The sequence below is a fragment of the Lepidochelys olivacea genome (genome assembly GCF_965140295.1).
Source record: "Lepidochelys olivacea isolate rLepOli2 genome assembly, chromosome: 7".
Taxonomy (NCBI): domain Eukaryota; kingdom Metazoa; phylum Chordata; order Testudines; family Cheloniidae; genus Lepidochelys; species Lepidochelys olivacea.
In genome coordinates, this window is record NC_140417.1 from 55018985 (window position 1) to 55046209 (window position 27225).

The 27225-nt window shown below is 48.5% G+C and overlaps 2 protein-coding genes across 2 annotated transcripts; one reads left to right on the forward strand and one right to left on the reverse strand.

Annotated features, from left to right (window-relative positions):
* Nucleotides 1–1722: 1722 nt before the first annotated feature.
* Nucleotides 1723–9947, forward strand: LOC311523355 (zona pellucida sperm-binding protein 4-like; the record flags this gene model as incomplete). The annotated part of the gene is made up of 12 exons (XM_084633235.1): nt 1723–1924; nt 2247–2368; nt 2450–2552; nt 3152–3307; nt 3766–3953; nt 4440–4537; nt 5608–5738; nt 6149–6338; nt 6440–6587; nt 8022–8100; nt 8704–8820; nt 9853–9947. 12 exons carry the CDS (start codon nt 1723–1725, stop codon nt 9945–9947), a joined length of 1629 nt encoding a protein of 542 aa, XP_084489361.1.
* Nucleotides 9948–15733: 5786 nt separating this feature from the next.
* Nucleotides 15734–26443, reverse strand: BLOC1S2 (biogenesis of lysosomal organelles complex 1 subunit 2). The gene is made up of 5 exons (XM_084635577.1): nt 26302–26443; nt 24385–24501; nt 21378–21497; nt 17945–18049; nt 15734–17370 (listed from the first exon to the last, which is right to left on the reverse strand). The coding sequence occupies exons 1-5, from the start codon at nt 26357–26359 to the stop codon at nt 17339–17341; spliced, it is 432 nt and encodes a 143-aa protein (XP_084491703.1). The 5' UTR covers nt 26360–26443; the 3' UTR covers nt 15734–17338.
* Between the last annotated feature and the right edge of the window lie 782 nt (nt 26444–27225).

The window sequence follows — 27225 nt, forward strand, 5'->3', positions numbered from 1 at the left end:
CTGGGGCTTGCCCCACTCCTGAGCGCCATCTGGGGATCGGGGTTGGGGGGAGGCCACTCCATGAGCACTAGCTGCAGCTCCGCGCAGCTCCTGGAAGCAGCAGCATGTCACCCTTCTGGCTTCTACGTGTAGGGGCAGCCAGGGGACTCTGCACACTGCCCCTGCCCCAAGCACTGCCCCCGCAGCTTCCTTTGGCTGGGAACTGCGGCCAATGGGAGCTGCAGGGGCGGCGCCTGTGGATGGGGCAGTGCCTGGCTGCGGCTCCGCATAGGAGCTGGAGGGGAGACATGCCACCTGGAGCCTGCACCCTGAGTCTCTCCCACGCCCCAACCCCCTGCCCCAGCCCTGATTCCCCTCCCGCAATCCAAACCCCTCATCCCCAGCCCCACCCCAGAGCCTGCACCCCCAGCCGGAGCCCTCACCCCCCTGTGCTCCAATCCCCTGCCCAAGCCCAGAGCCCCCTCCCACACTCTGAACCCTTTGGTCCCAGCCTGGAGCACCCTCCTGTACCCCAAACCCTTCATCCTCAGCCCCACCCCAGAGCCTGCACCCCCAGCCGGAGCCTTCACCCTCTCCTGTACCCCAACCCCAATTTCGTGAGCATTCATGGCCTGCCATACAATTTCCATACCCAGATGTGGCTCTCGGGCCAAAAAGTTTGCCCGCCCCTGCCATAGAGGCTAACAGCCTAGTACTCCTACCAGTTATTCCTCTAGTTCAATGGTAGAGGGCTGTGCTGTAACTCTAAAGGTCCCCCGCTCCTGATGAATGAAGTTGGGATCCATACAGCTCCATGGGATGAAAATTGTTTTCCATTTGTATTTTGAAACTGTCAGGAAAGCACAAGCTTTAGGCACATCCCATGCACCCATCCCTCGACCCAAGCTGCTATGGCAGGTCCAGTTCCTGCATTTGTTCAAAGGAAACAGAGATAAGTTTGGGGTCCCCAAGACTCAATAGACTTGGATAGCCCTGGGTCCCTGCTGGGCTGGGAAGCAACGGTGCAAAGAGAAACCAAACCTAGCTTCCCACAAGAACTGGATTCTCTGGGCCTGACTCTCCACTGGCCTGTGCCTCATTAACAGCAGAGGGGGTAAAACACTTCCCTTCTCCTTTGGTAACTATGGCAATGGAGATTCAGGCCCTCCCCCTCTCACCGGTCCCTCTGCAAGGGCCTGATGCAGGGAACCTGGCCGTCCTCCAGGCAAAGCCAGCCCAGTGTGTGAACTGAGCGAGGGCTGGCTGGGGCTGTCCCCGAGGAGCCTTCCTGCTCCAGGGGGAGTCTGGTGCCACACCAGCTCTAGAGAATGAGTCCAGAGCTGGCTTGGTGGCAGATGGCCTAGAAGCGGGGGATGCCCCCATCATGCAGCAGGGGGACCTTGGCAAGGGGCCAGGCTGATCCCTCAGCAGAGCGAGGCCCAGCACCAGCGTTTGGAGAGGAAGGAAGGTCTGAACCCTCCCAGGGTTCCAATGGGAAGGAATAAACTGACCTCCCCTCAGTAACATGCCATGAACACAGACCCATCTTCTGCTTCCTTCTGAGAAGGGCCAGGAAGCTCCATCCCACCCCCAAGGTTTCTCCTTCCAGGGGCAGGGTATGGCCAGACCTCAGGGGAGGGGCTGGGCTCTTCTCCCTTGGCCCTGCAGGAATGGCCACCTGGGCTCTGGCCAATCCCAGCTGCCTGCAGAGTACAAAGGAGGCAGACTGGGGGCAGATGCCTTATGGGTCACTGGCAGGAGAGCAGCATGGCTGGGGTGTGGTGTGGGCTCTATGGGGGAGTGGTGTGCTTCTGGTTGCTGTACTGCTCCTTTGCTCTGGGAGCCCTGGGGGATCCTAGGGAGCTGGTCTGTGGCCAGAGAAGCTTGCAGTTCATGCTGCATCCTGGCCAGGCTGGGGTGGACTCCCTGGCACTGACTGCTTGGGGTAAGTGAGGCTAGACCTGTGTGCCCCTCCCTGGGTGTCTGGAGGGAGCCCAGTGTGTGGTTTCAGGGAGAGGGGAAGGGACTGATTCTGTCCCAGGGATCCTTCTGCTTGTCCAAGCCCTGCCCAGCAGCTGGCTGAGTCCTAGGGAGCCTGAGCAATGGCTGAACTGAGCTGGGCAGGGCTTCTGGCCTGGCCTGGGCAGCCCTCCTGCCCCCCCACAGCCAGGAGCCTGTCCCCTCTGTGCAGGGGGGCAGTAGCTCCTTAGAATACTCTTGTGCCCTCTTCCCCTGCACTGGCTGCTGATCTCTTCGTTCCTCCCTAGATGTGGCTGGGAAGCTGCATGCTCTGCAGAATGACTCCAGCTGTGGGATCTGGGTCTCCCAGGCTGCAGATGGCTCCAGGACAGTTGGTGCCTCCTATGCCGGCTGTTATGTCTCTGAATGGGTGAGTGACCTTCTGGCACCTGCCTTGGGTTCTGTGCTTGCTGCTCTGCCAGCCCTGATGTCTGTGGGTCTCTCTCCCCAGGATGGCGGTTATCTGATGGTGGTTGGTGTTGACGGGATGGCTGCTGGTGGGTGCAGGGCCCTGCATGAGGAGAAGGTGCTCAGGTGCCCCAGGAGCCTGCCAGGTGAGGGCCTAGTGTCTTATGTTGAATGCCCCAGCCTGTGGCTGTGAACGATCTTGTGGAGATGGCTGCTCTCCTCCAGTTACACAAAGGGAGGCCTTGGTCTCCCTCTTCTCCTCCCTGGGGTCAGGTGGCGACTGTGGAGCCAGTGACAGCCCTTCTTTGCAGGCTGAGCAAAACAATGCCCTGGGCAGAGAGCACTGCCTGCTGCTTGGCTGCTCTTCTCACATAGGAGAGCCTGGTGTTCATGGTCTTTGTATTGCATTAGCCCCTAAGAGCTCCAGGCAGAGCCTGTGGATGGTGACAGGTGCTGGAGGCTTCCCTAGAGGCCATGTCTCCACTACCCCATTACCCAAACTGTTCCTGGATTAAATGGTGAGTCTCTGGGCTGAGAGTGCACAGACCAGGTACCCCCGGGATGGTTCAGATTGAAGCCCCATAGCAGAGTGAGCTGGAGGCAGGATGTCTGTCCTGCAGAATGCCTGGGGCCCTGAGGGAGCCTCAAAGCTCCTAGCCAGGCCAGGAGGGAGCATGCTCTGTAGCCAAGTCTCTTGCCCCACCTAGTCTCTGTTCCTTACTGCTTCCCACCTGTCTCACCCCAGCCCTGGATGCTCCAAGCCCCGATGTCTGTGCTGCCATCCAGAGCCAGGATAGGCTGCCCTGTGGCTCCTCACCCATCGACCGGGGAGTCTGTGAAGAACAAGGCTGTTGTTACAACCCCAGTGATAGGGTGAAGCCTTGTTACTATGGCAACACAGGTGAGTTTCTGTGCACATGAATTGTCCAGAGCTGACTGTAATGGTCCCACATGGGGGGGGGGGGGGCAGTGGCTGAGATACCTGGCATCAAAGCTGAGTGGGGTTTCCACGTACCCAGTCCTGGAGACAGCTGGGTGCTGGGCTAGTTAGTGTGATATCAAGGCCACGTGCAACGCTTTCCATCCAGCCTCAGGCTGAGTGCTTCAGCTGTGACCAATAACAGTCCCAGCCCCTTGCTCTGGAATCCACAGCACATGCCTCGTGGCCATTACAGCTCCACCATGAGCTATATGTGCCAGGGTCCCTTGCAGTGCCAGCCTGTGCCCTGGAGGGGAGCAGTAGAACATGGTGGGTTCTTATCCAGCTCCGGGACAAGCTGCTGGCTTCGGCTCTAGTGTCCTGAGACTGGCTAACCCAGGTAGGAAGGTGGCCCTGACTTGTCCCCGGCTCCCTTCCAGTGACAGCGCAGTGCACTCCAGATGGCCACTTCTTCCTCGTGGTCTCTCGGGCTGTGACTCTGCCCCCCCTGATCCTGGACTCGGTGCATCTGGCCAATGGGCACGGTGCTGGCTGTGTCCCTGTGGGGCAGAACAACGCCTTTGTCCTGTTCCGGTTCCCACTCTCCGCCTGTGGCACCACTTTCCAGGTAAGAGTTGAGCTGGGGGAGGCCAGGATGGGGTCACTCAGCAATAGAAGGGGGTTCACTTTTTACTTAACCCAGAATATGTGTTAATAGCAGCTGTGCATATTTTTTATTAGTGTTAGAGGGCAAACAATTTATAAGTACTCTGTATAAGCTTTATACAGGTAAAAAATGAATTTATTTGGGGTTTAAACCCCATTGAAAGCTGGGGATTTGAGTGTTAAAAACACTTTTAAGCTGCTTTGAGTTAAATTTATAACTCATTACATGGCATATGTAGCATAAAACATATTCCAGTTATATATATAGAAGCATATTTCTATAAAGCCTTTTGGGGGCACCATAACAGCTGCACGTTGTCGGTGAATGCCACCTGACTAGGTTCAGTGGTGGCCTAGAAGAACTGCATCATGCCACTGAAGATGCCAATTCTTGGCTAGATGACCATGCACATGCCAAATAAAATAAGTGATTGCTCTCTCCTTCCAGATGGTTGGAGACCAGGGTGTGTATGAGACTGAGCTGGTGGCAGACAGGGATGTGAACACCTGGACTCTGGGCTCCATCACCAGGGATAGCACCTTCAGGTAACTCCTGGGGCTGGTATCTCTACCTTGAATCTCTAGAGCTGCCTCTGTCATGTCAGGCAATAGCATGGGAGTGGTTCAGGGCCAGCTGTTCCTCCAGTCAGCTGTGCCATGGCAGGTGCCAGACACTGCAGTGACTCTCTTCCCCAGAACCCTGGGCTCTCTCAGCTCATTGGGAAGACTGGCCATGAGGAGTGAGGTGAATGGGGCTGAGCATGAAGCAAGTCAATAAAGGGGATATTGGTTTGTAACCCTTTCCTGGGCTGGAGTGTGGGGAGGAAATGAAGTGAACTCACCAGCCAGCATGTCCCTCTGCAGCCAGGCCTGGCACTATAGCAACTCCACATTCAGCCTCTGCTCAGGACTCCCGCCCTCTGGTCGGGTCCATCCTATTCACTCATTCTCGTGTAGGAATCCAATATGCTAAAGTATCTGACCCTGTGTTGGGTCACTTGCCCCAGCCTAGGTTCTGTAGTCACTGACTGCTCTCTGTGGGAGGTTTTCCTATTCCCCCTCCTGGGGATGGGAGGGGAACCAGGTCCACCCTCTGCTCTGGCTTCCAGCCAGGAACTCTGGGATCAAGCAGTTATCACTGTCTCTCCTTACAAGATCTTCCACTTCCTACCTCTGCCTGACCACAGGTGCCTTTCCCAGGACTTCATCGTCCACTCCTCTTTGGAAGTCTGATTCCTTGTGAGGCTTCCTGCTGGAAGCCTCCTTTTGGCAGTTTCTGGCCATCCCCCTGGCACCTGCCTGGAACCCTGGCTGCTCTGTCCCTTTGGGGCCAATCCTAAAGTAGAACTCCCTATGGCAGCTCTCCTCAGTCCTTCCCTATTGCCCTGCAGTCCCTCATCTATAGGAACCACCCACTGGGTTCTCCCTAGATGGGACTAATTCTTAATTGCCTCGCCTCCAGGTACCCCATATGGGGCAACTCAGCTCCCCTGAACGCTGTCCCTCCCACTGTGGGGGTTCATAACCACCCTCTAGTGCCCTTCCCCTCAATGCCGTCTCTGCAATGCATGCCTGGCCTTGATCATATCTCATCTTCTTGGCACTCTCACCACCAGGTTACACGTCCGCTGCAGCTACTCCATCAGTGGGAACTTCCTCCCCTTGAGTGTCCAGGTCTTCACCCTGCCCCCGCCCCCTGCTGTGTCCCAGCCTGGCCCCCTGATGCTGGAGCTGCGCATTGCCACAGGTAGGAGAGCTCCTTGGAGAGTGACGTGGTGGAGCAAGGGCTCATTCTTACCTCTTGGTGCAGGAATCTGGTCTCTGGCTTAGCTGCCCCTCCAGGCCAGATGAGGCCTTAAGACCCTGTGGAATGGATCTAGGGAGGATGGGGGAGATAAGGCTGTGACTTGACTGTCCTTTGCACTTTGATTTTAGGATTCAATTACAGCTCACTTCTGGCTGAGAGAGAGGTTCTGTCCTCAGTGTATAGAAAGGCAGCCCTGCTCCTGCATTGTGGGCTAGATCTAGCACAGTGGGAATGCTTACCCCAAGCTGGGAGTCCAGGCGCTGCCTGAACTGTGGGTGTTGACCCTGTATAATGCACTAAGATTCTCTACACGCATCTAATGCTGATCTGCAGTGACCTCTCTGTTCCAGAGCAGAATTACGGCTCCTACTACACAGACAGAGATTACCCTGTGGTGAAGGTTCTGCAGGACCCCATCTACGTGGAGGTCCGGATCCTGCAGAGAACTGACCCAGATCTGGTTCTGGTCCTGCACCACTGCTGGGCCACTCCCAGTGCCAACCCCCAGCAGCAACCACAGTGGCCGATCCTGGTGGATGGGTGAGTGACAGGGTCCAGGGTGAGGCGTCTCTATTTGGGCCTGGGGAGTGCAGGGCACCTTCTCACAGCTGCTTCTCCTCCCCCTCCCCCCTGATTCCCAGGTGCCCATATGCAGGAGACAACTACCGCACCCAGCTGGTGCCTGTGGGAGCCACCTCGGGGCTGCAGTTCCCATCTCACCACCAGCGCTTCATCGTCAGCACCTTCACGTTCGTGGAGTCTGCCTCCCAGCAGGCGCTCACAGGGCTGGTATGGCTTCTCTTTGATGCTCTTGTCAGCTGCTGTAGCTCCACTCCATTGGAACAGCAGCCTAGCCTCTCGTGAGCTGCTCAGAGTGGACATGAGACCTGGCCTACAGGGACCTCAAACAAGCAGAAGGGGCTTTGACTGTTTATGCTGAAGCAAACCAACACCTCAGCTGAATCATAACCAGCTAATGGCCAACTGTGGTTCTGTAGCTGGCAACTAGGGAGAAGTGATGTTGCAGCTAGCCTGGGACACTCTTCCTAGAGTCTGGGAAGAAGCAGCTCAAAAACAGAGCCTTGGCCACCCTTTGTAAATGGCAGGCCACGTGGAAAAGCCTTTAAAACTAACCTTTATCCCAGATTGGGTGTACAAATACATTTGCCCTATAGCCTTGTCTTGAGGCCAGCTGCCTAGTGAGATCACAGGACTTGGAGTTATGGGACTGGTCACATAGTTTCTAAACCCACTTTAAGTTCCTCACTGGGACCTGGGGCAGTCACTTATCCCCATGCTAAAGACTGACCTGCCTCTGGTCTCGAGGCATCACAAATGTGAAGTATTTACTGACTGAGGAAGAAAGCAGTGCTAGAGCAGGCTTCCCACAGTGAGTGGGGAAGCAATGTCAGATGCTGCTCATTCTAGAGCAGTGGCTTTCAACCTATTTACCACTGAGCTGCATCTGATACCTGTTTGGCCCTGCAGCTGTCACATGGGCCACAGCTCTGTGCTGACTGGGCCATGGGTCACAGGTTGAGAACCATCTTTCTAGAGCTTTAAACTAGTATATGGAGGGAAAATGTCACCAGCACTTGATATACTAGCAGATGCTTTATAGTAGCAGGAGTCTTGACCAAACTGCCTTGACTCTTCAGTATCAAATGGACTGAAGGAGCTTAAGGACTGACTTGTAAATTGGACTTGGGTGCTGTTGTCTCACTACTTGAAGTATGTGGTGCTGTCCCCCACCTCTTAGCTCCCACTGAGACCTCTGACTACTGCTTTGATCTGTAGATGTGACATGTCAGGGAGAAACTCTCCTGTAATCTCTCTAACCACCTGATCTGTCAATAGCTGCCTTTCAGGGAGCTCTTCCAAGTGCATTAGCTGCTCACATTCTCATTGGGATGTACACTATCTATATTTCTAAACCCTTGGTTCTTTTTCCTGTCCAGAGTGGGTGGCTGACCATCTAAACACAATCCAGGCTTGTCTGTGACTTGACACTGAATCTCCTTCCCTTAGTGTGGGATAGCAGGGGGCCACACTGCTGGGTTCCCTCTCAGGGGGTCCTCACCTACTGGCTGGGCTCCCAGAAGCCTTGGGAAGTAAAGTGCTGGGGTACAACAGCAGCCCCTAGTCTGTTTAGAGAATCCCCTGCAGCACTGCTCCTATAGCTAACTGCAAGAGCCTGATTCCTAACACCTGTTCTTCCTCTAGGTGTACCTGCACTGCAGTGCCTCCATGTGCTGGCCCTCCAGGCTGGAGTCCTGCACCATCTCCTGCCCTGCTGGAGCCAGTAAGTGCCCAAGTTCTGATCTCTAGGGGGTGGGGATAAGGGCCGCTGCCAGGACTCCTGTAATCAATGGTGGATCTGTAACAACCACTGGGGCCTGATGATGCCTAGCTGAAAAGCAAGGCTGCTCTTTCAGGAGGCAAGTGGCCGTTGGCCTGTACACAAGGCATTGCCACTAGGGAGGAGGAGTTGCACAGACCTGCCAAAACTATATTTTTAGATCAGTTGTGATTTGGGCCCAGCATGACTCTACGACTGTTAAGCTGAAGTGTCACCAAGCCTTTCAAATGGCAGTGATTGTGGCTAGTACCCTCTGAGGGTGCAGCAGATGAGACTTCCATGCAGTGCAAACGTGTCACTTCTCTTGCTAGGTGCTGCATTCTTAAGATCGGATCAATGCAGCTGCCTCTTCAACTTGTGTCCAAGCTTTGATCTTTATTGGAGAAAAATTGGGGATTAGGCTGTACATTGCAACCTTTGCTGCAGGGGATGCTAACTTACTCGTACTGTCTGGCAGTCTCCTCTGGGATGATGGGAACAGGCTACCAGGTCACTCTGGGGCAATGCTGCTTTGAATCTAAAACATGTTCCTCATGTGTCTCTCAGGGGGTAGAAGGAGCTCTGAGCATCACCCAGAGACTGGCCTTTCCTCCATCACCAGCAGGGGGCCTGTGTTTCTTCTCCAGGGTGGTTCAGAAAGAAATGATGCTGTGCAGAGCTTTCGTGAGTACCACTGACCTGACCACTCCTGGCACTTAGTATTCTCCCTACAAGGGAGCTTGGATGCAGCCATAAATGACACTGCCAGAGCTCCATCAGTTGTAGGGATGTGATGTCCCCTTGGGCTCAGATGAGCACAAAGATGCACTACTCCCTGCCTGGCACTGATGTCCTTGCACTGTCCAACCTGCCAGTTGTAAGCATCTGAGTCTAGAACCTCTATCCCTAGGTGTCTGGTGAACTTGGACCAATACCAAGGTGGGGGATTGATCTTACCCCATTCACCCCTTATACAGCTCACTTCTGTAGCTCACAAAAGCTTTTGTGCAAATTTGTTAGTCTCTAAGGTGCCACAAGTATTCCAGTTCTTATGGCAGTGAGAGGGGTTCCTACTAATCAAGTATCTAGCTCTCATGCTCCCTCTGTTTAGATGTAGGTTATTTAATTTTGTCTATGGTCTGTCTTTTTTTAAACTATAGTTCTAGTACCAAACCACTTTAAATAGCAACTTTTTGCCTATTACTTAGTTAGGAATAACACCAGCTCCAATCTCTAAACATTTCCTTTTTAATGCCAAACTAGTTTATCCCCTGTCCCTTCTTAAATTGGACACAAAGATCTGATCTAGTGTACTCTCCTGACTTAGTGGTTCTAAAGCAGAAGTCAACAGGCTTCCACATACTGATGTTTGCCTCAATACATTAGACTTGGGAAAATGAAAGACCCATCACCAGTGGGGAGGGAGGCCAAATTTTCCAGAGATGTTCCAGCTAACAAACCATTGGGGAGAACCCTTTCAGATGTAAGCACAGGCTGAAGGCTCTGGACTTCCAACCAAGGGAATCTGCAAGAGGGAGGTGTGAAATGACTTAATGTCCACTAGATTAATATTTTGGTGTGAAACTCTCCTACACCTAAAATCATGATCTATATAGAGCTCCTTACCTCAATATAGGTGGGGCCTAATTTGAAGCAACAAAGGGGCTCCCATGCCTCTGTTTGCCTGTGTAGTTATACTCTTCATCTCTCTAACAGGACTGCCCATGACTGCTGGAGCACCCAGGGTGCTAGCTGTTGCTGGTGTGGCACTTGTGGGAGCCCTGTTCATGATACTTGTCTCTGCAATGTAGTGAGTACAAAGCAATGCAGCCTGAAATTACATTGCAATAAACACTTCAGACTTATCTGCCATTTCTGGGTCTTTCTGATCAGTTGGGAGGCTACTGCTCCTGGGGTGGGACAGGCAAGGTTTAGTACTCAATTGAATTGAGATCCCAATGCATAGCCTTTGACTTGGTAAGTTTCTCTCCTCCCTGGTGCCTGGAAATTTCCCTCTCAATGCACATTAGAATGGTCTCCATTCAAGTGCATGACGAAGGCTACTAGTAGCATCCAACTACATAAAGTGGTGGAACACCTGCTGCCTTGACAAGGTGATCTGTTCAGAATGCTGACAAGATTCACCTGGCTGTAGCCTTCTGCCTCTGGAATAATGCCTGCCTTGATTGCTAATATACTTAGCATACACAAGGGGGTACAGATGCCCCTGCTTGTGTGGGCAAGGGCTCCATTTGCTTTGGGCTTTAAAAACAAAACTTTCTGCCCCAGAAACTCTTTAATTCACAGGATCCATCTCCACTAAAGAATGAAACCGCCAATTCTCCCCTCCTGCTACAAGGGACACTGCTTCAGTTATAGTGCCCTCAGGTTGCTATTGCACAGCTCCCTGAAGCAGAGCCTTTCAGGGCAGCCTGAAAGGCCATGTGGGAGCCCTGGGGAATTGTGAAGAGTCAGTCATTAAGTAGCAGTAACCTTTCCCAGTCCTTCTCTCAGCACAGAGATCAGTGTTAACTGTCAGCTTTCTCCTGGCAGGGTGAAAGGCAGGCAGTGGTGGTTGTACAATCACTACACATGAGCCTGAAGCTCAAGAGGTGGAGTGCTACACTCACATTTGAACTAACAGCATAGTGGGACTAAGGTCAACCTGTACCCTAGAATGAGCAACCATTGCTGCAGAATGAGGAATACTTCTCTGTGGAGACGGCCTGGGGCTGAAGGTCACAGCAAGCTATCAGCCAAATGAGTTCTCCTCCCTGCCTCAAAGGAGTGGCATACTACTTGCAAACACTTCCTGAGCAGTTAATGACCAGTTAGACTTTCAGCAAGAGTACTGGCTGTCTTAATGCTGCTGAGCTGTAAGAGCTCAGCTGCACCTAGGGCCAAAGGTGCCACCCTCTCTTTGTGGCTTGCTCTTAAGAACTGTAAAATAGCCCGATTATCTTCAGTGATCTTAGCTTAAAATTGGATTACTTAGGTTGCAGTTTCAGTAGTCCAGAATCTCAGTGGGTGTAAGCCACAAAGCTCCCCTGGAGTTGTAAGGACATCAGAGGAGTCTGGTGCTACCACTTCACAGGAGTTAGTAGGATATGAAAGATCTCAAAGCAGTGAGGGCAGAACAGGAATCTAGAGCAAGGGAAACTGAAGCTTCCTTTGATAGGAAAACTCTGCAGGAGTATTTAAAAAAGATCTCTTTAAAAAAGATCACCTACATCCTGCTATTGTAGAAATGCCAACATGCAGTTTGACAGTTGTTCTCTGGGCCTATGTGCTGACAGAAAGGGGATGAGAAAACACTCTTCCCTGCTAAACACAAGATGGCTCCCTTCTATATGGGGGGACAATACTATAATAATGACAATGTAAAATGTATGCAACTTAAAGGGGGAAAGACTCCACAGAACTGTCAAGCCATGGAGAATTGGCTAGATAGCTGACTTTGGACCAACTCATTCCTTTGAAAGACACTTACTCCTCAGCTCTACTTGTATTTTGCTGAGGGAGTAGCTCAGAATAAGGGGTGTTGCAGAAGCCATCCACTCACTTATCTCCAAGAAATGAACTTTTCCATGGAACAAGGACTGCTGAAAACCAGATGTGTACAAACAGCCATACTGGGTCAGACCAAAGGTCCATCTAGAGAAGTGCGAATGTCAGGTGCCCCAGAGGGAATGAACAGAACAGGTAATCAAGTGATCCATTCCCAACTTCTGGCAAACTGAGGCTAAGGCCACCATCCCTGCCCATCCTGGCTAATAGCCATTGATGGACCTATCCTCCATGAACTTATCTAGTTTGCTGGGTTTTTTAAGACCCTGTTAGTTTTGACCTTCCCAACAGCCTCTGGCAAGGAATTCTACAGGTTGACTCTGTATTTTGTGTGTGTGTGGGGGGGGAAATACTTCCTTTTGTGTGGGTTTTTAAACCTGCTGCCTATTGCATTTGGTGACCCCAGCTCATGTGTTATGAGAAGGCATAAACAGCACTTTCTCCACACCAATCATCATTTTTATAGACCTAGATCATATCCCCCCTTAGTCATCTCTTTTCCAAGCTGAAAAGCCCCAGTCTTATCCTTGCAACAAAGCCCGTTGCCAATTGTGCCCACTTATCTATTCAGGGGACACCATCACAGGGCCTAATAACATCAGCCACACTATCAGAGGCTCATATACCTGCACATCCACCAATGTGATATGTGCCAGCAATGCCCCTCTGCCATGTACATTGGTCAAACTGGACAGTCTCTACATAAAAGAATAAATGGACACAAATCAGATGTCAAGAATTATAACATTCATAAACCAGTCAGAGAACACTTCAATCTCTCTGGTCACGCAATCACAGACATGAAGGTTGCTATCTTAAAACAAAAAAACTTCAAATCCAGACTCCAGCGAGAAACTGCTGAATTGGAATTCATTTGCAAATTGGATACTATTAATTTAGGCTTAAATAGAGACTGGGAGTGGCTAAGTCATTATGCAAGGTAGCCTGTTTCCTCTTGTTTTTTCCTCCGCCGCCCCCCCCCCCCCGATGTTCTGGTTTAACTTGGATTTAAACTTGGAGAGTGGTCAGTTTGGATGAGCTATTACCAGCAGGAGAGTGAGTTTGTGTGTGTGGTTTTTGGGAGGGGGGTGAGAGAACCTGGATTTGTGCAGGAAATGGCCCAACTTTATTATCATGCACATTGTGTAAAGAGTTGTCACTTTGGATGGGCTATCACCAGCAGGAGAGTGAATTGGGGTGGAGGGTGAGAAAACCTGGATTTGTGCTGGAAATGGCCCACCTGATGATCACTTTAGATAAGCTATTACCAGCAGGACAGTGGGGTGGGAGGAGGTATTTTTTCATGGTCTCTGTGTATAAATAAAGTCTGCTGCAGTTTCCACGGCATGCATCCGATGAAGTGAGCTGTAGCTCATGAAAGCTCATGCTCAAATAAATTGGTTAGTCTCTAAGGTGCCACAAGTACTCCTTTTCTTTTTGCAAATACAGACTAACACGGCTGTTACTCTGAAACCAGTCTTATTAATCTCTCTCTCCTCACATGGCAGTCATTCCATATCCTTAATCATTTGTTGCCCTTTTCCTTACCTTTTTTCCAAATCTCTTTTTGAGATGGAGGCAACCATACTTGCACCCAGTATTCAAGATGTGGGTGTACCATGGATTTATGTAGCAGCAATAGTGTGGTGTTGAACTCCATATGTTTTATGGAAATATGACTGAGTGTAAATATAATGTAACTAGAATATGCTTTATGCAAGTCGTCTAAGGTATCATTACAAAGCTAATAATCTACAGAGTTCAGAGTAGCAGCTATGTTAGTCTGTATCCGCAAAAAGAAAAGAAGTACATGTGGCACCTTAGAGACTAATAAATTTATTTGAGCATAAGCTTTTGCGAGCTACAGCTCACTTCATCAGGTGCATTCAGTCCAAGAAGGCAATGGCATTTTGGGATGTATACATAGGGGCATTGCTAGCAGATTGAGGGACATGATCGTTCCCCTCTCTGTGAGGCCTCATCTGGAGTACTGTGTCCAGTTCTGGGCCCCACACTACAAGAAGGATGTGGAAAAATTGGAAAACATCCAGCAGAGGGCAACAAAAATGATTAGGGGACTGGAACACATGACTTATGAGGAGAGGCTGAGAGAACTGGGATTGTTCATTCTGCAGAAGAGAAGAATGAGGGAGGATTTGATAGCTGCTTTCAACTACCTGAAAGGGGGTTCCAAAGAGGATGGATCTAGACTGGTCTCAGTGGTAGCTGATGACACAACAAGGAGTAATGGTCTTAAGTTGCAGTGTAGGAGGCTTAGGTTGGATATTAGGAAACTTTTTCACTAGGAGGGTGGTGAAGGACTGGAATGCATTACACCTAGGGAGGTGGTAGAATCTCCTTCCTTAGATATTTTTAAGGCCCTGCTTTGAGCAGGGGGTTGGACTAGATGACCTCCTGAGGTCCCTTCCAACCCTGATAGTCTATGAACCAGGACAAGTGGTTGTAAATGGTGCTGTTTACCTGCAAACCTTCCTGGGTATGTGCAGGCCAACACTGAAAGAATGGAGAATGAGGTCTTATAGTGACATGTGATGTCACCTGGTTCTGGAATCCATCTTAAACCTGGCCCTTTACCATTTAGAAGGAAGGGTGGGAACCCAGAGAGGCACAGGATTCCCACATTGTGCCAAAGCTATAAAAAGGGGGTGGCTGCAGTCATGAGAAATCCCCTAGTTACCACCTGAGCTGGAACCAACAAGATGTAGACTAAGGCATCTAGTCTGTGAAAGAAGCTTAGTGGAACATTTCAGGGTGAGATTTAAACATTCAGTTGCCTAAATGTATTAGGCTTAGACTTGTGTATTTTATTTTGCTTGGTAACTTTGTTCTATTACTTTTTATACTTGTTTATTAATAAACCTAGAGTAAGTGAGTGCTCACCCAGATACTACTCAGCTGTGCATATGAGAGTTATAGAAGGCAGATAATTTGAGTCTACCTGGTATAAGCTTTATATAGAGTAAAATGGATTGACTGGCCGTTCAGATCCCAGTGGGAGATGGGTGTCTGGGTGCTAGAGACAAGAATAGCTGCTGTGTGGTTTTCAGTTAAAGCCTGCAGCTTTGGGGGCACAGACCAGATCTGGGTCTGTGTTGCAGCAAGCTGGCATGTGTAGCTCAAGAAGGCTTGAGACTCAGGAACCCTGCCATCAGGGAAAACAGGCTCAGAGGTAGTTCCAGTACATCAGGTGACAATCCCAAGGGGGTCTGTGACCAAACCTGTCACAAATATATATTTCTCTCCATTTCTTAATGATTCCTAACATTGGTCACTTTTTGACTGCCACTGCACCTTGAGTGGATGTTTTCAGAGAACTATCCACAATGACTCCAAGATCTCAGTGAGTGGCAACAGCTAATTTAGACCCCATTTTCTATGTATGGTTAGGATTGTTTCCCAATGTGCATTACTTTACATCTATTAACATTTCATCTACCATTTTGTTACCCAGTTTTGAGAGAGCCTCTTGTAGCTCTTTGCAGTCTGCCCAAGGCTAACTTTCTTGAGTAGTTTTGTATCCTCAGCAAATTCTGCCATCTAGTTACCCCTTTTTCCAGATACCTTATTAATAAGGACTGGTCCCAGTACAGACTACTGTAGGACACGACTATACTGCTCTTCATTCTGAAAACTCACCGTTTATTCCTATCTTTTAACCAGTTACCAATCCATGAGGACCTTCCCTCTTATACCATGCCAGCTTACTTTGCTTAAGAGGCTTTGGTGAGGGGCCTTGTAAAAAGCTTCCTGAAAATCTAAGCGTGCTATACCCACTGGATCCCCCTTGTCCATGTGCTTTGTAGGGTTGGTACACTTTCATTTATAGTGCTGCTATAAAGAATAATTTTTGCTCTGCAACATTAGAGAGCAAGCTTCCACTACTGCTACTCACTGTTCAGCCAGAAAGCAAACTTCTCCCTCAACCTGAAACCCCTTCAGGGCAAACTTTAGCATTCAGTTCCCAAGCTGAAAGCTTGTTTCTTCAAAAAAAAAATTACATGCTCATGACTCAGTGTCAGCCTTTTTATTAATCAGATATAAAGAAATCCATCTCTAATAACTACAGTAAAATGCCCACTTTCCCCATGGGAAATACCCAGCAAAGGTTGAGGAAATGCTCTTATAGTACAACAGGGCCTGAGACCTGATTGTGTTAAGTCTACAACCTGTTTGTTAGTTATAAACTGAATACAACTTAAGTCTCCTGAACAGGGCACACATAGAACACCAAGGATCAAATATTCTAAGGGCAGAAGTGCAACAAGAAATCGACTAAATGTAGTAGAAAGACAAGTTTGTTATAGTTAACCTCTCCTTTGATCGTCTTTGGAGGCACTCTTTTTGTCCTGAAGCTTAGTCTACCCTCCAATACCACCTCACTAAAACTCATGAATTGATAAATCTGGCTTTTATTTGTAATGTTCATATCCCATTGTTACAAAGGGAACAGCTTATTTTCAGCTGATAAGTCTTTGGTTCCTATCTCATACCTACACTACATAGCATTGACACCATAAATATTATTGGTGTCCCATCAAAAGTTTGCTTTTAGATAACTAAAAAGCAGATAAATAAGTAGTACCATAACTTGCAGGGAGGTCTATACAACTCACTTACACAAGATACAATCTCCTAGTACTGGGAAGTATCTCCATGAAACTGATTATGAATCATCACTTGTTTTCATAATGCAAGATCCTAGCTTTTCTAGCCTGTTACATATTTACTTAAGGCTTGTCAACACATGGAGTTATCCTGGGATATTCTGGAATAAGCTGTTGACAATTTAAGTACCTTTTTCCAAATGTATCTTTGCTTAATCCACTTCCACTTCAAAGTACAGAATTAGTCTTAAATATCTTCTCCTGTGATCTCTAAATACACTCAATGACAGTTAGATGCTTCTGTTCTCAGCTACATTAAAAGGATAAACCTGCATAAAGCATGAGAAACCAGTTCTCAGAAACAAAATCTGAGATAGTTTCAAGACTTTTGCAATGGAGAAAAATTTTATGGTAAAGCTATAACTATTATTCCGCTTTCCACAGAGTCTGGATACCAAGACAAATTTAAGAGGATCCAAAACCATGCTCGCACCTCTGAAAACAGATCTTTAGACAGTACAGATGGAAAGAATAATTATGCTAGACACGGGGCTCTAAGTGAGGAAAAGGAAGCAGTGGAACAAGGGGAATTTCCGGTCCTACAGTTGTAGAGGAGAATGTATTGGTAGGCTATGGAGGAAGTTTTCTACAAGGCCATATGGAACTCAGGAAGTATTACATTTGAACACTGTCTTATGGTAACTCATAAGAGCTCAGTGTAGCTTTCGGCTTTTGACTACAGCTCAATAATAGAGGCAGTAAAAGAACAGGCTTCTGAGAAAAGGGAAGGTTTTCTAGCCTCAGAAGGAATAGACACACAGCAACATTACTAGTCTGATGTCTGCTACAGTCAAGTCCTTAGCCAAGGCATCCATCCCGCTGGCTACACGGCTCTTCCAGAATAACAGCTTGTATGTTTGGTGCAGTTCAAACCTTAGGAATTTGACAAGTCAATCTGAGTCATGACCCAATTCTCGTATCTTAGGAAAGTGTCCTTTTGTTGTAGAATTTCATCGTTTCTCCAGTTTTTTGTACTTTGCTTCTGCAGAAGAAAAACAGAATGGTTGTTAGAACTGAGAGGAGGGCTAAAGGACCCAATCCTGTAAACTGCTGTGTATTCTAGATTACCCTTGACTTCAGAGTCACAAGAGGCACTTGGGACAGTTTTTCAAAGGTATTTAGGCACCTATATTTGCAAACAGGTGCTTTTAAAAATACCACTGGGTGCCTAGCTCCCATGGAAATCAATGGGATTTATGCACATAACCTCCTTAGGTGAAATTTTTAAGAGGACCTATCTGCATCTTTAGGCACCAGATATTGAGTGCCTTGCATAATCAGTTGGTGTTAATAATTACATTGCAACAATACCCACACTATAGTCAGCCTTCACATAAAGCCTGCTACTTCTAATATACCCATGTTATAATATGCTTCTTGCTATTCCAGAACATTTCTATTACTCACTTTCCTGAAAGGAGGAAAATCACATACTGCATTTTCAGAGTTCCAACACAGACTAGTTAAATCTTTACGAAAATTACTCCTGGCTTCTTCCACGTACATTGTACAATAGGCTATCCTGCTCAATAATAACAATACAGGAACATGGTTACCAAGTTTTTTCGAATAGGCATCCAGCTTGTAGGCTGCTTGTTCAAGAGCTGCCACCTGCTCTTCAATGAGGTTGATTTGTTCCAGATACGGCTGAAGACCAGCATCTTAAAAAAGGGGGGAAAACCAGACCAATCAATTCTTACTAATTCGCTGAGAGGGAACAGTTCAGACCTGAAACAAAGAGCTTCTCAGGACATTGTTTGGTCAATATATTTTACAGATGACAAAAAGAACAAGTGTCTAGAGATGGATTTTTAAGTATATTATAAAAATTAAACTATTCTCAAACTCATCACCAAAAAAAATATACAGTGAGAATTAAATCAATACAAGTATCTTTTTAAATTCTCAATCGGTTTCTAATCAGCTGAATGCAAATATACTGAGTATGTAGCCTAGTTATGAGAATGAAAGAAAAACCTATTTACTTCACTCACTGTACAGGCATTTTATTATCTATAGTATATAGCTTTATAAATGGTGTACAAGACAGATAGCTGCACAAGGGCTATCACCCATTTTGTACATATATCCTAGAAATCTCCAGCTTTCAGCAGTAATCAAGCAGGATTGATTCATTATCAGCATTGATGTTGAATTGCAAAGCTTTACGGTGTTTGGAAAACAAGATCATGTGTACATAACCCGTATCTGTGATGGAAGGTATATAACTGACATTTACACAAACCCAGATTCTGAAGATCCACTAACACTTCCTAGAAAGTCATCCCAATCTTAGAAAGAAACTTTCACTCTTTCAGAAACAGGTACTGAATAAAAAAAAATTATGAGGTCTTTCCAAAGGTAGGTAAGTACATATCCTGAGCTACGTTCCCTCGAAGCTACGCGGCTGCGCAGCTGCCTCTTAAGCCCTGTGCAGGGGCTCAGGGCTGCGGCAGGGAGAGGCACCTCAGCGCAGACCTGCTGGGGCAGGGAGAGGCACCCCTCCCCGCCAGCCCCAGCGCAGACCTGCCCTGGACTGGCTGTGGGAGAGGCACCTCTCCCCCAACACAGACCTGTCCCAGACTTGTCAGGGGAGAGGAGCCCCTACCTCGGCTTGGCCCCGCCCCGTCGGAGCTGCCACAGCCAGGGAGAGGTGCCTCTCCCTCGGCTCCGAGCTGCTGTGGTAAGAGAGGGCTGGGAGGAGTCCTCTCTCCCCACTGTAGCCCCTGGGCAACCTCCACCCCAAATCCCTCATCCCTGGCTCCTTCCCAGAGCCCCCCCACGCACTCCAACCCTCTGCCCCCTCCCGAACCCCTCATCCCCGGCCCCCCCCGCACACCAACCCTCTGCCCCAGCCCTGAGCCCCTCATCCCCAGCCCACCCCGGAGCCTTCAACTCCAGCCAAAACCCTCACCCACCCCGCACCCGAACCCTCTGCCCCAGCTCTGAGCCCCCTCCCACACGCCAAACTCCTTGGCCCCACCCCCATCACATGAATTTTGATATGTGCACCAATATGAAGGTGATGTGTCACACATCACCTCCATATTGGTGCACATAACAAAATGCATTCCGGACAAGGATGTAAAAAATTAGAGGGAACACCGATCCTGGGCCAGGACATTCACAATGATTAGGGCCCTACCAAATTCACGGCTACGGCCACGTAAAACGCATTACGGTCTGTGAAATCTGGTCTTTTGTGTACTTTTACCCTATACTACATACTGATTTAACGGAGGAGACCAGAGTTTTGCAAATTGGGGGTCCTGACCCAAAAGGGAGTTGCGGCGGGGGAAGGGGGGGGTGTCACAAGGTTATTTTAGGGGGAATTGTGGTATTACCACCCTTACTTCCGCACAACCTTCAGAGCTGGGCGGCCAGAGAGAGGCAGCTGTTGCCCTGGCGCTCAGCTCTGAAGACAGCGTCCCGCCAGCAGCAGGGCAGAAGTAAGGGTGGCAATGCCATACCATGTCACCCTTACTTCTGCGCTGCTGCCTTCAGAGCTGGGCGGCCAGAGAGTGGCAGCTGCTGACTGAGGGCCCAGCTCTGCAGGAAGCAGCACAGAAGTAAGGGTGGCAATACCATTGTCAAGGTTCCTTCCCCACTCTGAACTCTAGGGTACAGATGTGGGGACCCGCATGAAAGACCTGCTAAGATTATTTCTACCAGCCTAGGTTAAAACTTCCCCAAGGCACAAAGTCTTTGCCCTTGGATTAGATAAAATGTTGCCACCACCAAGTGTTTTAGACAAAGAACAGGGAAAGGACCACTTGGAGTCCTATTCCCCCAAAATATTCCCCCAAACCCCACACCCCCTTTCCTGGGGAAGGCTTGATAATAATATCCTCACCAATTGGTACAGGTGAACACAGACCCAAACCCTTGGATCTTAAGAACAATGAAAAATCCATCAGGTTCTTAAAAGAAGAATTTTATTTAAAGGAAAGGTAAAAGAATCACCTCTGTAAAATCAGGATGGTAAATACTTTACAGCGTAATCAGATTCAAAACATAGAGAATCCCTCTAGGCAAAACCTTAGGTTACAAAAAGACACAAAAACAGGAATACACATTCCCGCCAGAACAGTGAATTTACAAGCCAAAACAAAGAAAAACCTAACGCATGTTCTAGCTAGATTACTTACTAACTTTACAGGAGTTGGAGGGATTGCATCCTTGATCTGTTCCCGGCAAAGGTATCACACAGACAGACAAACCCTTTGTCCACCCCCCTCCAGATTTGAAAGTATCTTGTCCCCGCATTGGTCATTTTGGGTCAGGTGCCAGCGAGGTTACCTTAGCTTCTTAACCCTTTACAGGTGAAAGGGTTTTGCCTCTGGCCAGGAGGGATTTTATAGCACTGTATATTGAAAGGTGGTTACCCTTCCCTTTATATTTATGACAACCATACTATGCCATCCATACTTATGCGCTGCTGCTGGTGGCGACTCTGCCTTCCGAGCTGGGCTCCCAGCCAGCAGCTGACGCTCTCCAGCTGCCTATCTCTGAAGGCAGCACCACTGCCAGCAGCAGCACAGAAGTAAGGGTGGCAGTACCACAAGCCCTCCTACAGTAACCTTATGGACCTGAGCAAACTCTCCCTCAAAGTCAGTGGAGTCTTTCCATTGACTTTAAGTTGGATCAGACGCTAACTTGCCCAATGCCACAATGGGACTCTGACAGAGCTGGGAATACAATCCAGGGTTCCTGGCTTCACTTCTGCTAACTAATCACAAAGCCAACCTTCGTCTCCCGCACAAAAGCAAAGGGTGGAGGATGAGTACTATTCAGAGAGCTCCACTCATTTAACCATCAGCTTCAAACGAAAATTATTCTAGACTTATCACATATTCTAGGCACATACAACCTTTACAGACTTTTTTCTCCTTCAGAAATTAATAGGAGTTTGAACTATAGGCTCCTAGATGCTTCGTTTACAGTATAACATCCATTTACTATAGTCATTCCTGACTCGTTTTTACTTACATTTTTGATTTAGGTCCTTCAGGTTTCGACTAATGTTTACAGCAATATCTTTCATTTCCAGATATTTCAAGCTAGTCAGCTTGTTCATGTTTTCCAGGAGTTTGTAGTCTTCACTGGTGGCTTTCGAAAAAAGAGAAAATACTTACACCTTTATAAAAACAACTAGCACAGTTTGGAATCTAAGTGCTGTTCAGAGCTGAAGAGTTCAAGGTGACAGCTGAACACAGCTGAGAATATCTCATTCAATAATACGGCTCTTAGCAAGATGCTCCCTAAAAACGAGGGGATCAAATCTTGCGGACTGAAATATCAAATGGACTAAAGAATAAATGTGTAGCATATTCAGTAAAAAACAAGAACTTATTTTATACATTTCTACAGTACCTATCATTCTGGAAGGCAAAACCTTCTATTTACAAAGCTAAAGGCCTTGATCCTGAAAGCTGATCTGCATGCAGGAACCTTATGCCCACGTAGAGCCCCACATAAGTCAATGGGGCTTCATACAGGCATGGTGGTCTGCCTGAATGCAACAGCCTGCAGGATCAGAGCTTAAGACACTGTTTTTGGTTTTGCATTTTTGTAGGGAAAAATAATGAGAGAAACATTAAGCTGAAAAAGTTGGAAAATGTAAGAGGTAAGACTTCTGTGTTAACCTTCCCTCTGTCAGTCTGCATATAGTCTTTGATTCAAAAGAGCACCATTAGAAAGGAAGGATGGTCCAGTAGTTAGAGCATTAGCCTAGGAGTCGCGGGATTGGGGTCTCTGCTCTGCCATAAACTTCCTGTACGACATTAGGCAAGTCACTTAGTCTCGCTCTGTTTCAATTCCCTAGTTGCAAAATGGGGATAATAGCTACCCAACCTCACATGGGTCCTGGGAGGATAAATACAAAAAAATAGTGAGGTGCTCAGATACTTACAGGAATGGGGGCCAGATAAGTCCCTAAGATAGACAGAGGTGTTTAAATGCCTTACTGAGTCAGGGTCACAAGCAGTATGAAATGACAGAGATTCTTTCAAAGTCTGCTGATGTGATGTACTTTGGACAATATGGGTGGCTTGCCAATAACATGCCACCAGGCTATTTGTGGCTTAACAACTTTAGCACAAATGCAATTTACATAAAGTTGCCGCTGCTACAGAGCCAACACCCTGAACCAGCAATTTCTGTTCTCTCAACTGCAGCTAATGAGAACAGTAACCCATTTCAGCATGCTTCACGGGATGTTGGCTCTGCCGCGCACACACACAATACTTGTTCCATTCAATAACGTGGAGCAGCTGTAGAGTTCCCTATTACAGGGTGAGCTGCCAACCAAACACCCCCTGGTGGTCAAAGATCATTTAATGGCACCTGTCTCTGTCACTCCTGCTTCAGGGGCCTCTTAAATAAACTCCACAGCCCTAGTCCAAAGGTAGTGTAAGCGCTCCCCTTCTTGAGTCCAATTTATTCAGTCCCCTCGGTACACACTGGCACTCCAGGCCCCAACCCCAGTTCAGTGTCTCTCTTCCCCTCAGCTAGGGAATCCCCAGCCCTCTTTCCTGGAGCAGGGTCCCCATTCAATGACCACTCTCAGGCTTTATCTGTCTGGAGCTCAGCCTTCTAGCTTTGACTTCCAAACTCCCCTGGTCTCAGGGTCTTTCTCCTGCCTTAGCAGGCTACTCCTAGTTGGGGGTGACCTCCTTGACTTCAGTCTTTCCTGCAGGGGAGCCCTTCCCATGTAGTCTTTGCTGCAGCTTCCTGCTGTTCTTAAAGGGGACAGCTGTGGTTCCATTACATGGCCTTTACTTCCCCCACCTATGGAGGTGAGTTATACTTGTCACAGGAGAATGGCAGCCCAGCTCAGTTCCAAAGTCAGCTTTGGTCCAGTCATGAAGATGCAACATGTTTACAGGTCCCTCTTGCTCTACATCTGTTCCCTCCCCAATGGGGGCTTGTCTATGTGAACACTTAGGGCAAGTCTACATTACAATATTAAGTGGACCTAAGTTATGTCAACGTACAGCCACCACAGTAATTTGCATGTCCACACTACACACCTTGTGTTGGCAGTGTGCGTCCTCACCAGGAGCGCTTGTACCGATTTGACTGTCAGCATGAGGCATTGTGGGATGGCTTCTGAAAGGCAGCAACAGTCAATGTAAGCAATGCAGTGTCTACACTGACACTGCTTCGACCTAACTACATCGACCTAATCACTACGCCTCTCGCAGAGGTGGAGTTATTAAGTCGGTGAAGTGGGCGAGTTACATCAGTGGGAGCTACCTTTTAGTATAGACGCTTACAGAGTTAGGGAATAGATTAAAGCACACTAGGGAACTTTTAGCACGTGGTAGCAGTGTCCATGCAGGCACTTAGTGCATGGCAGGCTACAGCGAAATAGATTTCCACCTCACCTTGCCACAAATTAAGCGTTCGTATAGACAAGCTCTCAGAAGAAGAAATAGTTAACCTGATTCAGTACCACACTAAAAACTTTTTGAAAGATAAAACGTCACATCAATCTGGGGCCCTCTTTAGCTTTACATTCAGATGCTCTGATGTTCTATCTTAACATATGATCCAAGTGGCAGTCATCTAACTGCCCATGTGACCCCGCTGACATGTGTTAACAGTTCGTTAGAGCACTTTGATCTCATCCTCTTTGAAATGGGACTAGCTCAGAGCACATTAATGAACTATTAATGCACATCAGCAGGGTGCATTTGGACAGTTAGACTGGGGCAGGCTAGTGCAGGGTGGATTCACACCCCAGGTTGCCATAATCTAATGGCTTGTGTACATAAAACCCTTAAATTATATTAAAGCCACTTTAATTCTGCCCACGCAGGAGCTGAACGCAGTTTAACTAATCCATTTTTAATTCACACCTTTAATTAATTTGGATTACTTTTCCTGAGTATCCCTGTGTAGACAAGCCCTAAAATGCTAAGCAAAGTATTTCTTTTTTTAAACAGTTTATCTCTATGCTAGCCAGGTTTGTTAGTTTCACAGTTTGCCTTACCTGTCAGTTCACCTGTTAAGTAAGTGGCCATTTTGTTGAACATATCCTTACAAAGCTCATTGATATCTGCTTCTGCTGGTTCCTTAGCTTCCTCTGCTGTCTCCACAGCAGGATCCTCTAATCAGGTTATAAATGAACAGTACAGAGGTAAGGGAAAGTTAGTCAAATACTGAAATACACACAAGATAGTAAAAACAGCACACATCTTTTTGTTACATTTATTTTCAACATGGGGTGTACATTTTAGATTAATAAACAATTAACCCACAAAGTTATCTGTAAAATTGCATAAAGTTGATTTAACAGCTTGATTTTAAATCAATAAATATTTTATCTATTTCAGGGGTAGGCCTCTGTAAGTTTCCCTTATTATTACAAAGGCAAAAATTAAATGATGTGAAGACAATGATTTCAGGAAAGATCTTTGAGTCTGATCATTTCTATTGGCTGTGCCTACTGTCATTTTTTCCCATCTTTGATCACTGATTGAGAACTGTTCCCTATGTCCCCTTCAGAAGGTGTTGCAACAGTCCCCCAGTCCTGTCCACTAAACTCTTTCTTCTCCTTCAAACCCCTTTGTAACATTCCTCCTGTTCTTCCCACAAATAATCTCTCCACTGCTTCATCTGAGTAGTTCTCTTCTGCGCTGTATTTTCTTTACATGGCTTGATCCTGAGATACTGGATTGAACACACTGCTGGCTGTGTTCCTTCAACAATTGATCACGGCTGCAACAGAGCCTGGCAGTGCCCTAGTGCCCAAGCACCCATAACTCCAACTGACTTACCTAGGGGCTGAGGGCACTTAGCAACTCCTGGAAGAGCTTGGCATACTGCAGGATCAAGCCCATAAACAATATGCATTCTGGAGCAGTGAACCAGACTTACTCTATGTTTGGAATAGCATGATGATAATTTGTGTGCTATATAAATGGTTAGGAAAAGAAAAGGAGTACTTGTGTAGCTCACGAAAGTTTATGCTCAAATAAATTGGTTAGTCTCTAAGGTGCCACAAGTACTCCTTTTCTTTTTGCGAATACAGACTAACACAGCTGTTACTCTGAAAAATGGTTAGTAAGCATCAGTTCCTTTTGCGAAGAATTGTGATAGTCTTATTAGCCTGGAAAAGCTTTTCATGACAAAGCCATAGGCTGCCCATCTAAGTGAAGACATTTTCCTCTCCCTGTTGCTGCTCCATTCTTCTCACTTCAGTGTCATTGTAAGCAAAGAATATTTGCCAAATAAAGGCTGTAGCAAGTCACATGTGAGACAGAAAGAGAAATGGCACCAGCTGCCTATAACAGAAGACAGGTGCCATCACCCACGTCTGGAAGGTTTAACATTGTGTATGACAGTGGGGAGCGCGGTGTGTGGGGGGAAAAGACTAACTCAGCCTTGTGAAGGGCAATCAGCCAAGCCAGCACCCCAGCCCGTCACTGCTGAAACAACCCCTGCTTGGTTAGGGGATGGAGACCCTGCTCTTTTGGCCACAGAGCGATGCCACCCGGTTGGCTCACACCTGCCAACAGGTGATGGGGGAACTAAGAGCGCAGGCCGTGCCCCGTTCCCGCCCCAGCGGTCACGATGGCCAACAGACAAGTGCGGGTCCCTGTGGGATGGGCGCGCCGGCCCCTCTCGTAGCCTGGGGCGTGTGAGGGGACCAGACCCCAACTCTACAGGGTCTCCTGGGGCAGGGCCGACCCCCTGAGACCCCTCCTAGGGCAACAGCGCCAGCCTGCTAGCGGCTCCCGCTCAGGAGCCAGAGGCCAGCCCGTGGGAGGTGGGGGCACATGAGCAGCGCGGCACTCGGGGGGGGAGCCACGGCTCCAGGCCCCCAGCTTGGGATGGGGTCTCAGGTCGGGGAGGGGGCTGGGGCTCGGGCCCGGGTCTCAGGCTCCCTCCCGGGCCTCTCTCTTACGTTTGGCTACTTGCACCCGGGCCTCCAGCGGACCCTCGGCAGCGGCAGCGGTTGCCATAGCGACAGGCCCCCCTCCAGTAGGCAAAACTCAGCCGCTTCCGCGTTCCCCCGAACTCGGCGAGCGCGGCCCCGCCCCCCTGCTCCTTACTGCGCAGGCGCGGGAGCGTGGCGCTTGCGCACAGACACGGCTGGCACACGTCCCTCTGCGCACGTGGTTATCCTGGGCGGGGAGTCAGGTGGCGGCCGTGGCCTCTGGTGTGGCGGGGGTGGATAAGGCAGCCCCCTGATGCGTCACCGCTGCTGCTAACCGCGTGACACCCCTGCTCCAGGCCCCAGCGGGGCCATCCGCATTCGCCCCTTGCTGGCAGCCTTGGCAGAGCGGCCGGCCCTCTCTCGCTCTGAGGTGCGCCCTGTGGTGCAGAGCTGAGAGGGGCTGGGGGTCGCCCAGTGTGGACGCAGCCTTTTGCCCATGGCCTTTGCTGTGTCTATGGACAGAGGGCTCCGGCTCCAGCACTGTCAATCAGGCTCTTTCCAGGGGACCCAGGAGCCGCTCAGATCATTTTAAAATGACCAAAAGCTTTATTTCCATTCCCTATGGGGCTCACCCTGAAGAAAGCTCCACCTCATGCTGCTGAGGGAACCACACTGCTGGCTGTGTTCCTTCAAAGATCGCTACTGCAACAGAGCCTGGTGGTGCCCTAATGCCCAGCTTCGATAGAGTCGGAGTTGATGTGACACCTGGTGATGGTTCAGAGTAGCAGCCGTGTTAGTCTGTATTCGCAAAAAGAAAAGGAGGACTTGTGGCACCTTAGAGACTAACCAATTTATAACCATTACTAAGCAGGCTCTGCTGCCCTTTTCCTACCTGGTTATTGAGACTTTCTTAATATGTCTGTACAGCACCTAGCACAATTACTGATCTCA